Below are 16,516 nucleotides of genomic sequence, written 5' to 3' on the forward strand. Positions count from 1 at the left end.
TTTTTTTTTTTTTTTTTTTTTTTTTTTTTTTTTTTTTTTTTTTTTTTTTTTTTTTTTTTTTTTTTTTTTTTTTTTTTTTTTTTTTTTTTTTTTTTTTTTTTTTTTTTTTTTTTTTTTTTTTTTTTTTTTTTTTTTTTTTTTAATTTACAAAGATGAATATATTTTAAAATGCAACGTACTTATAAATGTAATGTAGAAAATAATCAAAAGATGAATAATACATTTAAATCATCTGTTAATAAATGTTTTAAAATGATAAGAACTGAGTGCATTATACGGAAGAGAATAATATTATATTATGTGTCTGTTAATGTTTTATTTTTTCTTTGTTTTATTTTTATATTTTCAAGATTTAGCAGTGTAAGTTTCATTTTAAGATATACATATTTAATATTACATTAAAATGGTTTATATATATATATATATATATATATATATATATATTTGTGCGTTTATTTTTTTAGGGCCATTTTTATGAGAAATGGAAAAATAAGCCTAACATAAAAAGCATATGTGGTAGAAGACTTAATAGATCCTTGTATGAATTCCAAATAAGTAATAATTCAAAATATTTTAATGTTTATGCAAATAATCAAAATATACAAATTGATAATTATAATAATGTGATAGATTATTTGGATGATTATTGCCAAAATAATGTTTTAAATAACTCCAAATCGATGAATAATATATATAATGAAATAATAAATACAAAATGCAATGTCCTATTAAGAAAACAAAGAGTACTATATGAAGAAAAAAAAGATGTTTCAAAAGAAGGTGATTCAGAAACGTTAGGAGATATTCGTAATAAATTAAAAACAAGAACAGAAAAAACTAATAGAAATATATATGCAAATGTATATGAAAGTGGGATATATGTACCAATAGGAGGAAATATAGATAATTTAAATACCAAAGAAAATGAATTAAATCTACCAAATAACGCAGAGCATGAAAACCAATCAAACATTCCTACAAATACAAATGATGCACGTGAAATAAATAGAACTGAGTCTGCTGTAAAACCTAAAGTTATTAATTTCACACATAGTGGATTCAATAATAAACGTATAGTTGAATATGAGGTAGTTCCTAAAATTATTACAACTACAGATGAAGGGAAGGTAAGAATTAACAGAGTTGAATATGAATTAAGAGCAAAATATGAAAAATCAAAAAATTATGATGTAAATAATAATGATAGAGAAACAAATGATATATCATCTAAAATGGAAACAAAAAATGAACCAACAATAAAAAATTCAAATGTTACAAACGATGTGAAAAAAGAGGACACGAATATTACAAAACAAAGTAGAGTAAATAGTAATAGTAGTAATATTAATGGTGTCAAATCAAACGTTACTACTAAAGAAACTCAATCAGAAAAACCATGTAATAATAATCAAACGAAACAAGCCACTAATCCATTTATAGAAGATGATGTATCAGATAAGAAACATAAGATTCAAGATAATAATAAAGGATTAAACGCTACAACTAATAAAACTAATGTTAAAACTAAATTAGAAGATAATACAAAACAAATGAATCAAGGTACTAATCCGTTTGTAGAAGATGATGTGTCAGATAAGAAAGATAAATTTCAAGATAGTAATAAAGGATTAAACGCTACAACTAATAAAACTAATGTTAAAAATAAATTAGGAGATAATACAAAACAAACGAATCAAGGTACTAATCCATTTATAGATGAAGAGGAATTAGAAGAGCTACTTAGACGTGAAAGAGAAGAAAAGAATAAAAATGAAAAAAAACAAAATGGAGAGAATAATCAAAATAAAAAAAGGAATCCAGGTGTTCAAAATAAAACAAATAAAGAAAATAAAACAAATAGTCAAAATAAAACAAGTAATCAAAATAAAACAAGTAGTCAAAATAAAACAAGTGGTCAAAATAAAACAAGTAGTCAAAATAAAACAAGTAATCAAAATAAAACAAGTAGTCAAAATAAACAAAATAAAGCAAATAGCCAAAATAAACAAAATATGACAAATAATTTAGATAGTAAAAATGCAAAAAATGAAAAAGATATTCCGAATAAATTAGATAGTCCAAATGTAAAAAATAAACAAAATATTTCAAATAAATTAGATAGTCAAAATTTACCAAATAAACAAAATATGCCAAATAAATTAGTTAATGAAAATAAAGAAACTACACAAAACAATAAAAACGTAAATGCGAAAAAAAGTGATATTGGAACAAATGGAAAATCGAACATAGAGAAATCTAAAGACAAACAATTAACTACAAAAAACAATGACGAAAATAAGAATTCTGTAAAGAGTTCAAAGTTTAAAGACGCTTTATTAGAAGTAACCAAAGATATTGAAAATGGAATTAGTTCAGATATGCTTAATAAAAATCAAAACGGAAAACAATTAAAAAGTGAATCTTTAAAAAAAAATGAATTAGAAAATAAAAATACAAAAAATATGGATGGTAGTAAAAATGTATTTGAAAAAGAGAATGATCTAAAAACAGAATCAAAAAGAAATCTTAATATATCACAAGAAAGTGGTTTAGATTATACAGATGAATATAATGGAGAGTTTAATAAAGAGTATGATAGTTATTCTGATATAGGTTCCACAACTATGGAATACGATGAATATTACAATGAAAGTTACAATTCTGATGATTATGATGATAATTATGTAGGAAATCCAATGAAATTATTTACAAGTGATATAATGAATAATTATGGAAATATTAAAAGTGGATTAAAACATAATACGAATAAAATTGCAAAGACTGTGTTAAAAGGTATAGATGATGAAGAGTCATCTGTTAAAGAGAAGAATGAAAATAAGAATAAAAAAAAAAAAGATAAAATTGTAATTGATAAGGATGATACATCTGATAATGTTTCTTTGAATTCAACGGATCCAGAATTATATTATAATAATGATGATTATTATGGAAATGGTAGCTATTATGATAGTGATATGTACAGCAATAGCGATGATTCTGAAAGTGGTGATGATAATCCTATTACAGTTCTCGCATCAGAAATAGTTGATGCGTGTGGAAATATAAAAGGGGGTGCATTAAAAGTTAAAGATATGATTACTGAAGGAGGACCACAACTTTTAGATCTGACAGCAAATGTTGTGGGGACCAAGACAAAAGATGGATTTAACAAAGTAAAAGAAATTGTTACTAAGAAATGTGGCCTCGATGTAGAATCGGATATCGATTTAGAGACTGAAACAAATCCATTGAAATGGCATCAAGTAATAAGAAACAAATATAGAAAGTTGCATTTTGGATGGAAGTTATTTTTAAATATTGGACCTCCAGCTGCATTAGGAATTATAGGGATTTTAGTCGCTACAGTGGGATCAGGTGGGGGACTATCTGCATTAGCATTTGTACCCATGGCAGCAATTCTTTTTTTTCAGGTTTATAGATTAACAAAAAAACATTATTATAATAAGAAAAAAGTAGGTATTAAAAAACTATTGTAGATATAATTTAATTTAATATATCTCTAATATTAATAGAATAATTAAATGAGTCTATATAATATATAGGTTTTATTAATTAATTCAAATTGTTTTTTTTTTTTTTTTTTTTTTTTTTAAATCATTATTATGTATATTTATATAAAATAATATCTCTCATTTATGTGGAGTAAAATAATATACGTAAATATTGTTGTATATATATTACTTTTATAAGCATAGAATATTATATAAATAGTAATAATTGTATTATATATATTTATTAATATTATAAGACCTTTAAATTATTTAATAAATTTGTATTAATACAAGTAAAATTAGTATTATATTTTTCTATTTAAATAAATAGTGTATTTTAATATTTAACGCAACAATAAAAATAATTCTGATTATATACATGTGCAGCGTGTAACATAACTTTTATTTTATACTATATATAATATATTTTGTAATAATCGCTTTAATTTTTAATTTATTTAAATATTATATTATTATTGCATGAAATCATATTTACTGAGATGATATATATATATATATATATAATTATTTAATTCAATATAATTTTTCTTATATAAAACTTAATCATATATCATATATTTTAACTGTCATTTTAATTCTTTGTTTATTTTGTTCTTATATATGTTATGGTATAAATAATAAAGGCATGTTTTTAATTTCTCTCAATTTAAAACAACCATATATTATTTATAATAAGGGAAAAGACGATATTAAGAATTTTATATATATAAACATTTATTAGAAAAAAAAATATTCGTTTTATATAGATTTTTTTTTTTCTTTTTATAATTATATTATTTATAAATAATAAAAAAAGTAGGTTTATTATAAAATAGCGTTTAGTACTATAAAATATATTTTATAAAAGAATTGAAATGAAATATATATATTTGTAAAAAATTTAAAAATATATATTATATTAGTTATAAGACATGTTCATATAATTTTTTTTATAAAAATTATAAATGTTATAATAGTATATATATATATATATATCTTGATATAAAATATTTTTAAAAATATATAACTAAAAAATAACATAATAAATAGAACTAACTAATTTGAAAATACTAAAGTGATTTTAAAAAAATTATTGTAAAAATTATAGTTTATATATATATATATATATATATGAATTGATTAAATATTAGTCTCTATATTATATATCCCTTCATATAATATAGAAACCAATATTATTATATTCATTATACGAAATAATATGATTTGGTACGATTTAATTTAATTACGAAATATATTTACCTTATTATCGTTCTAAAAAATCAAAGCGTTTAATAATATATGTAAGTATTGGTATTACTGTAAATATACTACAAGTATGAGACAGGAATACTGAATTTTCCATTACATGTTCTGCTATAGGTGAGAATTTATTATGAACATTTTGATCTATTAATTTATCAATATATATATTATCAAGACAATCTATTAAATATAAGTCACTTTTAAAAAACGTTTTTTCATTTCTTTTATTTATTTCTTTCATTTCCTCATGGTTTTCTCCAAGTAAAGATTCTACGTTATCATTTTCGGTTGATATATTATTATGTGATTGAAAATGTGTGTTTAAATTATTTATGTCTTTATCATATTTTATTTCATTTCTTTTTGTGTTTTTGTTTATATGCGACGTTTTTAATGATTTATTATTATTACTGTATGATTCTGTAAGGATTCTATTTTGTGTTATATAAATATTATCATATGTATTAGGTGATAATGACTACGGTGAAAGAATAAAGAAGAGTAATATATATATGTAAATGGTAATATTATATATATATATATATATTTATTTATTTATTTATATTTTATCTTATATAATGTATTAATGGATATAAAAATTGTAAAAACCAATAATATTTGTATGAAGAATTTTATTTTCCTTCTTATAAATACATAACAATTATGCTTATCCATTTTGCTATTTCAGCCAATAAATCATTTATATATTTTTTTTTTATCTTTTGGATTGTAGAATAGAATTTCTTTGTGTTTTGTTTTTAATTTTTATATGTTGATGTTTTATTTTTATATTAATTGAATAAGATTAAAGCTTTAGTTTAAAAATTAAATATTTATAAAAATTGCGTGTAATTAAAAAAAAATATATAATTAATGTTCTATGAACAAATAAATTAGTATATTTTTTTATAAAAAGTAATTATTTAAACATTAGAAAAAAAGAAGGAAAAGAAAAAAAAAAATAAAAAAAAAGCAAGAGGAAAATGTGAAATATAAATTATATGAAAAATATTATACATATGTATTATAATTATTGATATTTACCATAATTTCACATATATGTAAATATTTATAAAATTATTTATATGGAAGTTTATATTTTAACTAGAACAATTAATTGAATTATATATAATTATAGATTTATACATAAAATTGTTAATTTTTCTAATATTAATAAATACTTGTTTTTTATAGTAAATTTTTTATCTCAATTGTTAAATATATTATAATTTAATAATAGGTTAATTAATCATTTAATATAACAATATATATATATATATATATATATATGTTTAATATTCTAATTTGTGTTATTGTATTAAGTAAATAATATTAATTCAAATTAAATATAACGTACATTTTGTATCTTTCTTTATATTACACAAATGCATACAATAAAGAAATAAATTTTTTAATTATATTGTATTATATATATATTGTTATTTTAAATATTGTTCATTTTCGATTAATATATTATAGGAGATTTATTTTATTTTCTTTTTGAAGAAGATAATATGTAAAATATAAAGGAAATATGAATTTCTTTTATGTTAAAATATTCTTCTTGGTTTTTATATTAAGGAATTATAGAGTATTCCATACGGTAGCACATATTAAATATCATAAGAAATAATTATTACATGCTAATATATGTTTATTTGATTTTGGATTTATTTTATATGGTTTTTATGGATTCTGCTTTCTATTTAACAAAAATAATGATATAAAAACAAGATAATAAAATGAATATATATATATATATATATATATATATATATATATATATATATGTGTGTATATTTATATGCATTAATTTTTTATAGATTGATATTAATATTTTGAAATGTAAACATGGAAAACAAATGTGTGTAGAAAAATTCATATTTGTTAGATCATTGTCTGAAGAGTTGAAAGAAAAAAAAGTTAAATACACAAATAACCAGATGTGATTTATTATATGACAAATTAGAGAAATTTAAGTCACTAAAATATAGTAATTTAAGGAATCATAAGTATATTAATTATTACAACAAAAGAAAAAAAACAAAGAGAAAGAAAATTACAGGGTAAAATTATAAGACAACAAATAAAAGATAAATTATATAAAATGTTTTTTAAAGGAAAAAAAATTTTCGAAAATTTTATCATATACTATACGTACCCTAGGTGTTGCTTCTACTGTATCTTTGTATTTAGGTATTATTACTCTGTATTGTAAATTAACAACATTGGTTACTATTGTTCTTGGTGGTTGGGGTGTTTTTGTAATTTTACTCATTATTATAATTGTAGGAACATGGTTTCTTGCTACATGGCTATGGCCCCATAGGGATACATATAATGAAAAATATAGAGTATAATATTTTATATATATATTTAATTTATACGCATAAAAATAAAAATATTTATTTATTAAAATTATTAATATATTTATATTTTACAATATTATTATTTTAATTATTATATATTTGTTCATATAAATATTGATTATATTTATATTTTTTTTATGTATATTAGTAATATAATCGATTTAACTATTTTTAGTTCATCATATAAAAAATGAATTATAAAAAGAAATATAAATAAATCTTTTCATTTATATGTATATTTATCTGTTGTTCGTTTTAATTAGGAATATTTTTAAAAATATTTAAAAATATTTATGTCTTAATGTATGTATCACTATTTTAATTAAATATAAATAAAAAAAAAAAAAAAAGAAAGAAAAAAAAAAGAACTTATAGATGCTTTATACACATGGAATATTGTTTTTTTTCTTTTTTTTTAAATTTAATATATGATATATATTTTATTTTATTAAAAAAATATATATTTAAATAACATATATGTTTTTGTTCAAAATATTTCTTAGTATAATAATACATAAAAAAATATATGTAAAAATGGAAATAGTTATATGTTTTTATTAATATTTTCTATTAAAAATAAAAATATATAGACATATTAAGAATAGTAGGATACAATAGAAAATGTTTAAGTTTTTCTACATTTTTTTTTTTATATTAAAAAGAATATTTATAAACAATATTTTAAGTATTATTCTGTCTTTCATAGTTAATGTGTTCTTTCTATAATTTAGATATAATTTCTTTTTCTTAAATTAATGTGTACAATATATATATATATATATATATATATATATTACAATATTAATAGTTCATTTATTATATATATCTATATATTGTATGGTACAAAGATATAAAAATTAGCATAGGAAAAAGTAATTTTATAATTATCTTCTATATACTGTTATGACTTTTTTTTTATTTATTTACTGCTAATAACTTTCTTACAAATTTCAAAAACATATTTATAAATAATTTATAATAATTTTTATATCCCTTTAATAATGAATATATATTTATTTTTTCAAATTTGAAATATATATAATTAATATATTAACTATGAAATATTAATTATTAAACATATATATATATATATATATATATATATATTTATATTTTATTGGAAATTATATATTATTGCATTTGAGGAATATATGTAGGGAGAATAAGATGTACAATCGTTTTATTTAAAAAATAAAATAAGGAAATAAAAGGGGATAACGAGATATAAAAACAAAGTATGAATAAATTTAATGAACTTCAAAATTATGAACAATATACTTAAACAGGTATATATTATATTATCATTTAAGTTTCTTTTGAATTTGTTTAAAAAAAACATGCTAATTATAATATTAATATTATGATAAAAATTTTTAAGAATGTATGATGTTTATGTTATATTTAATATATATATATATATATATATATATATATATATGGCATATTTATTCCTGTATAAAAATTAATGCACGTTATATATAATATAATATTATATATATATGAAGAATTATGTATGGGTTAAATATATTATTTTGTTTTGAATATCATTGAAGGAATATTTATAAATATAAGAAGAAAATTCAATTGCTTTAATAACATTGAACTTTTTTGTATTAAATGTAAGTATATTCTTTGAAAATCACTGTATCCATATGTTTATAAAAAAAATACATATAAATAGGAATATATATAATATATGTATGTATATATGTGTATATGTATATATGTATATATTTATATATGTATATATGTATATATGTATATATGTATATATGTATATATATGTATATATATATATATATATATATATATATATATATATATATATATATATATATAGTTATATACTGTTATAATTTATATGTTATATTAATATTTTCGATAATATTTTAAATTAAAATATATGTCATAAGCATATTTACAATTTAAACAATATATCGTAAAATTACAAATATATTAAAGCATTAAAAGATAATAATATATTACTTTTTTTTTTTTTTTTCATTCGAATTTATTTTTATTGTGTTAGCACCTAATATTTTAACGTGCGCATATTTTATATATGTAAAATAATAAGAATACATAAGAAACATATAATTTATAGATGTATATACTTGATTTTTTTTAAATAAAAATAAAATAAATAAATAAGTAAATATATATATATATATATATATATATATATAGAGGGAGTAAGAAGGAAGTTGATTCACAATAAATATATCAGTTATTTTTATGATGATTATATATAATATATTAATTCCAGCTTATGTATTTATATATCTTCATATTATGAACATCGCAAGAAAGGTAAGTATTTTTTGTAAATTTTATATTATAATAATTAAAAGGATACACCACGTTTTATAATGTCATTTGCTAGTACGCATATTGGTTGTACAAAAAAATTATGCACCAAAGAAAAAGACGTACAGTTATATTAAAATAGGATCTTATATATATATATATATATATATATATATTTATTTATTTATTTATTTATTCTTTTATTTATTAATTTATATATTAAATAATATATATATGTATATATATTTTTTTTTTAAAAATATTTTTTAAATCGAATTGAAAAAATAATTTCGATACAAAAAATATATTATTCTATATATTTTTAAAAAAATTATATTTATTTTTTCACACTATTATATAAGAAAAAAATAAATACTTCAACTATTATATAAAATTCTTCAAACATTATTTTATGTTTTTATATATCATTTCATTTTATATATCTACAAAAAAAAAAAAAAAAAAATATATATATATATAAATCTCAAAATAACTTAAAATTTTTTATTTTTTTCTTTTCCATTATATTTTATTTTAAAATATATCTCACAAAAAAAAAAAAAATGTTAATATACAATATATTTTATTTACATATTTGAATGAAAAAATATATTTTTAAAATAACAATATTGATATATTTTATAATTTCAAGAATAAACGTATATTTGTATATATTAGTATCAGCTATTTATTTATATATTATATATATATTATCTACTGATATATTATTTTGCCTATTTTGGAGAATATATTAGTATATCCGAATCTTTTGCCAACATCGGGATACCTCTTTCCTTATATACTCTTACGTTTTGTTTAAAGAACATAACAAGATGTCGAGGGTACACACACGCAATTATTATTACAGGCACCCTAACTCAAAAGCTGTTAGTGAGAATGTATATGAAATAATTCGTGCGAAGAATAAACAGGCACAGAGAAAAAAATATTTAAAAATATTTTTATGCCTTTCCTTATGCATTCTTTTATTTTTATTAGGTTATGCATTCATAGTGGTAATGAATATATAACATATATGTAAAAATTAAGTACATAAGAATATATATATATATAACTCAATAAATAAATAAATATGCATGTATATATATATATATATATATATATATATATATTTACTTATTATATATGTATTCATTTTTACAGTATAATAGTTCCATTGACGGAAGAAGATCCTTGTACCCAAAGAAAAGTTCGAAGAAGTCGAGAAAACTCTCTGAATTAGTACTTGCTGATTATCCTTCTTCAAATTATACTTCTTCAAATTATCCTTCTTCAAAAATGGATGATTTAAAAACTCTTGAAAATGATTGGAATAGTTCAAATGAAGCTGTGGATGACGAAGGTATGTGTAAGGATCCTTTTGGAAATATTCTTGATGTACCGAAGCATGAGAATGATTCGTTATATAGGGATTATAACACAAGTATGTTTGATATTAAAAATATTAAAATCGAAGAAATATCCTTGCCGTTATCCAAACTGGAATTAAGCCATATTATTAGTAGGCTAAGTAAAGATGTTCCTAAAGAATATCTTATGAACTTATGGCTACAAGCATTTGCTGTATCAAATGATTTGGTAGAAATTGTAAATGTTTTAAATGAATATATAGAATATTATAAGAATCAGGTGGATAAATGTATAGATTTAACTAATAATGGTAATTATACTTGTTGGAAAAAATGTAATCTTGAATTGGCTAAAACATTATTATTTGAACATATAGAATATAAAACAAAATTCTATAAAGTTTTAGTTACCAGACATATGTAAATCTATAACATTTTTTATATAAATAAATAAATAAATAAATAAATAAATATATATATATATATATATATATATAATATATATATTTTATATCAATTTGGTACGAAATACTTTTCAAGTAGTACCATTTGTACAGTAGTATATTTTATTTTTCTAAGATAGAACGAAATAAAAATGAAGTCCTTATATATTTATAATTATATGTATAATTAAATGTGATTTATTATGCATATAAATAAATAAATATATACATATATATATATGTGTGTGTGTGTGTGTATTTTAGTGTGTATATATATATGTGGCTATATATATACATGTATAAGTGTTTTATTTTTCTTATAGAAACTGTGTGTTTAATATATTTTCGTTTAGTGCTTTAATTATTTTATATAATATTCTATTCATGATGTGGTTCGTATTATTTACATACAATATACAAACATAAATATAACTCAAATATTTAATAAAAATATAATATCTCATGTAAAAATATATATTACAAGAGATTATAAAAGTTTATTATATTAAAAATATTTTAAAAAAATAGAAAGCAAAAAAGAAGAAAATTAATTATACAAAATATATATATATATATATATATATATATATTAAAGTGGGTACATATTTTTTGATCATTTTTCTTTTTCTGTTCCTTATTGAATTTCATGAAATATCAAAACATGAATTTATTTTTTATTCAATTATAACATAATATAGTAATAATAATTATACACAAGAAAAACAATTTTGCATAAATGACATATTTTTATTATTTATTCATAATATATATTGATAAAAATTGGAACTTGTTTTTTTGGAAATTATAATTTTTTTAAGCATATTAAGAAAATAAAATAGAATAATAGTATGAAACTTATACATGCATAAAATAATTATAATACACATATAATATATTAAAAGAATAGATCTAACGTGATGGTTCTAAAATAATATGATATTTTAATTTTTTTCTTTTTTAAACTATTTTATCAATATTTATCAATTTTCATATCTCTCCTTAAAAATAACACACACTATATATATATATATATATTAATTTTTTCAAATAAATATATTTAGCATTATTTGTCTGTGTTATATAAAATAATTTGTTATAAATCAGTGTAAATAACAATTCAAAAAATAATAGTAGATTAATTAATATAGTTTATTATTTATTTACCAAATATTAAAAAAAATGAAAGTATGTTTAATTAATATTTTGTCACAAAGTATGATTATATATATATATAATATGTATATATTTAAATTTTTGTGTATGATTTATTTTTTAATGTATTATTTTTATAAAATAATTTATATTTCGTAATTATTTATAATATATTCTTTGTGATATATAAATAACTATTTAATATATATATATATATATATATATATATATATATATAATATTAATATAATTTGGTCCAAACGAAAGAGAACGATTTTTGTTTCTAATTATTATGAATATATTTTATTCAAATAATACGTAAAGTAAAAAAAAAATGTTTTATATCAAATTATACAATTTTTATTTTATTTTATTGATTAATACTTTTTTTTTCCATTATGTATAATTAAAATAGAATACTTATTTTTAACGGTGTAAATATATTATAGAGATTATTGAATTTTCTATTAAATATGGAAATAAAGTAAAAAGAAATAAATAAATTTGTATAATTAAAAATATGAAAAAAAAAATTTATTATCCTTTTTTTCCTTGAAGGGAAACAAAATCTAATACTTTTATATATAAAAATATTTCATTTATTTATATATATAGATACATAAAGAAAAAAAAAAAAAAGATTGCACATTATATATATATATATATATATATATATATTATAGCCTTATTTATATATAGCACAAAGTTGAGCATATAAATTAATATTAAAATGATATAGAAGTTTTTTTTTTTTTTTTAAATATATAGGTAATATATTTTAATATATATTTATATAAACGTATAATAAATATATATATATATTTTAAATTGTTTGAATTTTTTTTTTTTTTTTGCTATTTTTGCGTTATTGCAATTAATAATTTGTACGTCTTCTTTTGGAGTTATTAATAGTTTCTTCATTCTATTGAGTACAACAAAGACGTACAAAACCAAAAATATAATAATAGGGAATAAATTAAAAAAAAAGTATATTTTATTAAAAAGGAAATGTATTTATAAGGATTTTATTTTTCTTTTTATATAAGTAATTCATATCATTGTGCTATATTAAATAAAAATATGTATATATGCATATATTTATATGTTCTTATTATTCAAAAAAAATATATGCACATTTTATTGAAACATTGCTTGCATATATTACTATATATATATATATATATATATATATATATATATTTATATGTGAACAAAAAAATATTATTATAAATTAATAATATATATATATATATATATATTTATTTTTATTTTATTTTTTTTATTATTTAAATAAAAATACATGTGCTTCAAAAATATTCAAATATTTTAATATTAATATCATTTAAATTTTTTATAAATTTCTTAAAATAATAAAGTAGAAAAATATACACAATTTTTTTTTTCATCTTTTTATTACTATTAAAATAATTTTTGTGTTATTATATATTTTCATTTTAGAAATTGAATTTTATATATCCACAAAAATATATAAAAATGATAGGAATTGATTTTTACTCGATTTTTAACAAAATTTTTATTTTCTTATGTCTTAAAGCAAGCTGTTTTGAATTTTTTTATTTGGGAAATGAATACAAGAACTCATGGAAAGTTTTCATAGTGTTGAAATGCTTGTTTTGTTTTTCCATCTATTTATTTTTGATGATGTCCTTATTTTTATTGGTAATGAATAAAATAAATATAATATCTATATAAATAAATGAATACATTTTTTTGTTTGATTTGATTTGTTTGATTTGATTTGATTTGTTTGATTTGTTTGATTTGATTTGATTTGATTTGTTTGATTTGATTTGTTTGATTTGTTTGATTTGATTTGATTTGATTTGTTTGATTTGATTTGATTTGATTTGTTTGATTTGATTTGTTTGATTTGATTTGATTTGATTTGTTTGATTTGTTTGATTTGATTTGATTTGTTTGATTTGATTTTGTTTTATTTTTTTTTTTATTTCAGTTGTGTTGCATTTTGAGAGATGGTCTACCTTCATATTTAAGCTCGGTTAGTAAATCTGTGAATGCTATAATACATATGCAGATAGAAAATGATTCAGATTCAGATGAATTTAAAAGTATCATAGATGATAATACAATTGTAGTTAATAATACAACAGATACATCTTATAAAGATGCTCGATATTTTTATACTGAACATATATTTTCTAGTTATACTTCATCTGGTAGTTATAGAAGTAATTTAAGTATCAAGAAATGTAGGGACTTTTCATTATTTGAAAACAAAGAAGATATTTATATTCTTCTATATTCCTTACATAGAATGCCTAAAAAGTGTGATATAATGGGTATATGGTATCAAGCAATATATGTAGCAAAAAATTCATATAAAATGAAAGAGAACTTAAAGAAATATATGTGGTGTTATTTCGCTAATTATCCCAAAGCAATATTACCTTATTATAAGGAATCTATTAAGATAATTTTAAGAAATTTTTCGGATGAGGTTTCATTTAGAATGTATCCTTATTTAATAAAATATAATAAAAGGTTCATAAAATTAGTTGAAATAAAACCTAAATTGAATATTATTGTGAAATATATATGGGCATTCACAGAATTTTTGGACCGTATAAAAAGAGATATATATTTTAAATACAAAAGGGGATGTTTTAAATTCGTTATTGATTATAACGAAAACTTAGCAAATAACAATACTTTTTTAAAATATATTGACATTTCTAAAAATTAAATATATTATATGTGTTACAAATAAATTTTATACACACATATAAGTAAATACATACATATAACCATATATATATATATATATATATATGTATATGCTTATGTTTATATTTTACATTTATTTGAATAAACATATTTGTGTACCCATATATTTGGTATAGGACGTATTATTTTATTTCATATTATTCTTTTTTTGCATGTGATATATATATGTAAAAAGAAAAGAACGTTTATAAATAAGAAAGTATATAAAAATTTTACATAAGATATAAGCAGTAGTATTAATATTATAATAAAATAAATCACACATAATATAATATAATATAATATAATATAATATAATATAATATAATATGATATAATATAATATATTATATGATATTATATTATAATTTCAATTTTTATTACAAATATATTATATATATATATTTTTAGGCTAAAGTTTGGAAACATGGAAGGAATTATAATACCATGTTTAGGAAAATTTATACATACCAATTTCTTTTTATTATAAAGAATATTTAAAAAGGCGTCACAAATATGTTTACATTATATTTCTTTCAAATATAATGCTTATAAAAATGTGTAATTTATTTTATTTTATTATTATTATTTTTTTTTAATGTAGTATGTTACTATATAAGTAATTTTCAGAATGTTCTGCTAACGTTTTCTTTATTTGAATGAATAATATTAATATATTTTATTAGGAATAAAATATATATATATATATATATATATATATATATATATATAAGATTGATGTGTTTTTGAAAAGAATATGATGATTCTAATATTATATCAATTCTATTATTGATATAAAATTCTTTAAAATTTAATAATCCATGTGATTTTTTTTTTATTGTTTCTTATATTGTGAGATTATTACTTTATGTTAAGTATGATATTTTTTCAAAATGTAGTTGTATGTATTTTTATTGTTTCTGGAGTGTATATATTAGAATCTTATACTGTAAGTATAAATATGAACACACACACATATATATATATATATATATGTATATTATATATATATATATATTATTTTAAAAAAATTTATATTTATGACATGTAAATTTTAATAAACATTTTATAATATGTTCCATTATTATAATTTAATTTATGTTATATTTTGATATAAAGATAATAGACATATATTAATGTTATGATGGATTTTATTTTTAAATAGATAAATATCATGATATGGAATATTTTTATAATAATACATATAATATTATATATATAATTATATATATATATATTTGTGTGATTCTAATACTTTATATTATATTTTATAAAAATATAAATATTTATTATTAGAATCTTTTTTTTTTTCTTTTTTTAAATAAATTTATATAAAATTATTTGCATTAATTTTC

The 16,516-nt window shown here is 17.8% G+C and overlaps 4 protein-coding genes and 1 pseudogene across 4 annotated transcripts, besides 1 other annotated feature; 4 read left to right on the forward strand and 1 right to left on the reverse strand.

Annotated features, from left to right (window-relative positions):
* Positions 1-168: 168 nt before the first annotated feature.
* Positions 169-3,497, forward strand: PRSY57_1476000 (exported protein (hyp17); the record flags this gene model as incomplete). The annotated part of the gene is made up of 2 exons (XM_020115389.1): positions 169-360; positions 465-3,497. 2 exons carry the CDS (start codon positions 169-171, stop codon positions 3,495-3,497), a joined length of 3,225 nt encoding a protein of 1,074 aa, XP_019970046.1.
* A 1,279-nt stretch (positions 3,498-4,776) lies between these two features.
* PRSY57_1476100 (exported protein (hyp6)) lies at positions 4,777-5,450 on the reverse strand (the record flags this gene model as incomplete). The annotated part of the gene is made up of 2 exons (XM_020115390.1): positions 4,777-5,253; positions 5,385-5,450. The coding sequence occupies 2 exons, from the start codon at positions 5,448-5,450 to the stop codon at positions 4,777-4,779; spliced, it is 543 nt and encodes a 180-aa protein (XP_019970047.1).
* Positions 5,451-6,309: 859 nt separating this feature from the next.
* PRSY57_1476200 (exported protein (hyp15)) lies at positions 6,310-7,135 on the forward strand (annotated as a pseudogene; the record flags this gene model as incomplete).
* Positions 6,310-7,135: a sequence feature.
* A 3,149-nt stretch (positions 7,136-10,284) lies between these two features.
* On the forward strand, positions 10,285-11,245 carry PRSY57_1476300 (putative exported protein; the record flags this gene model as incomplete). Its single annotated transcript, XM_012910358.2, has 2 exons — positions 10,285-10,467; positions 10,616-11,245. 2 exons carry the CDS (start codon positions 10,285-10,287, stop codon positions 11,243-11,245), a joined length of 813 nt encoding a protein of 270 aa, XP_012765812.2.
* Positions 11,246-13,910: 2,665 nt separating this feature from the next.
* PRSY57_1476400 (putative protein, unknown function) lies at positions 13,911-15,141 on the forward strand (the record flags this gene model as incomplete). The annotated part of the gene is made up of 2 exons (XM_012910359.2): positions 13,911-14,096; positions 14,392-15,141. The coding sequence occupies 2 exons, from the start codon at positions 13,911-13,913 to the stop codon at positions 15,139-15,141; spliced, it is 936 nt and encodes a 311-aa protein (XP_012765813.1).
* Between the last annotated feature and the right edge of the window lie 1,375 nt (positions 15,142-16,516).

This window comes from Plasmodium reichenowi, chromosome 14, assembly GCF_001601855.1.
Source record: "Plasmodium reichenowi strain SY57 chromosome 14, whole genome shotgun sequence".
Lineage (NCBI taxonomy): Eukaryota > Apicomplexa > Aconoidasida > Haemosporida > Plasmodiidae > Plasmodium > Plasmodium reichenowi.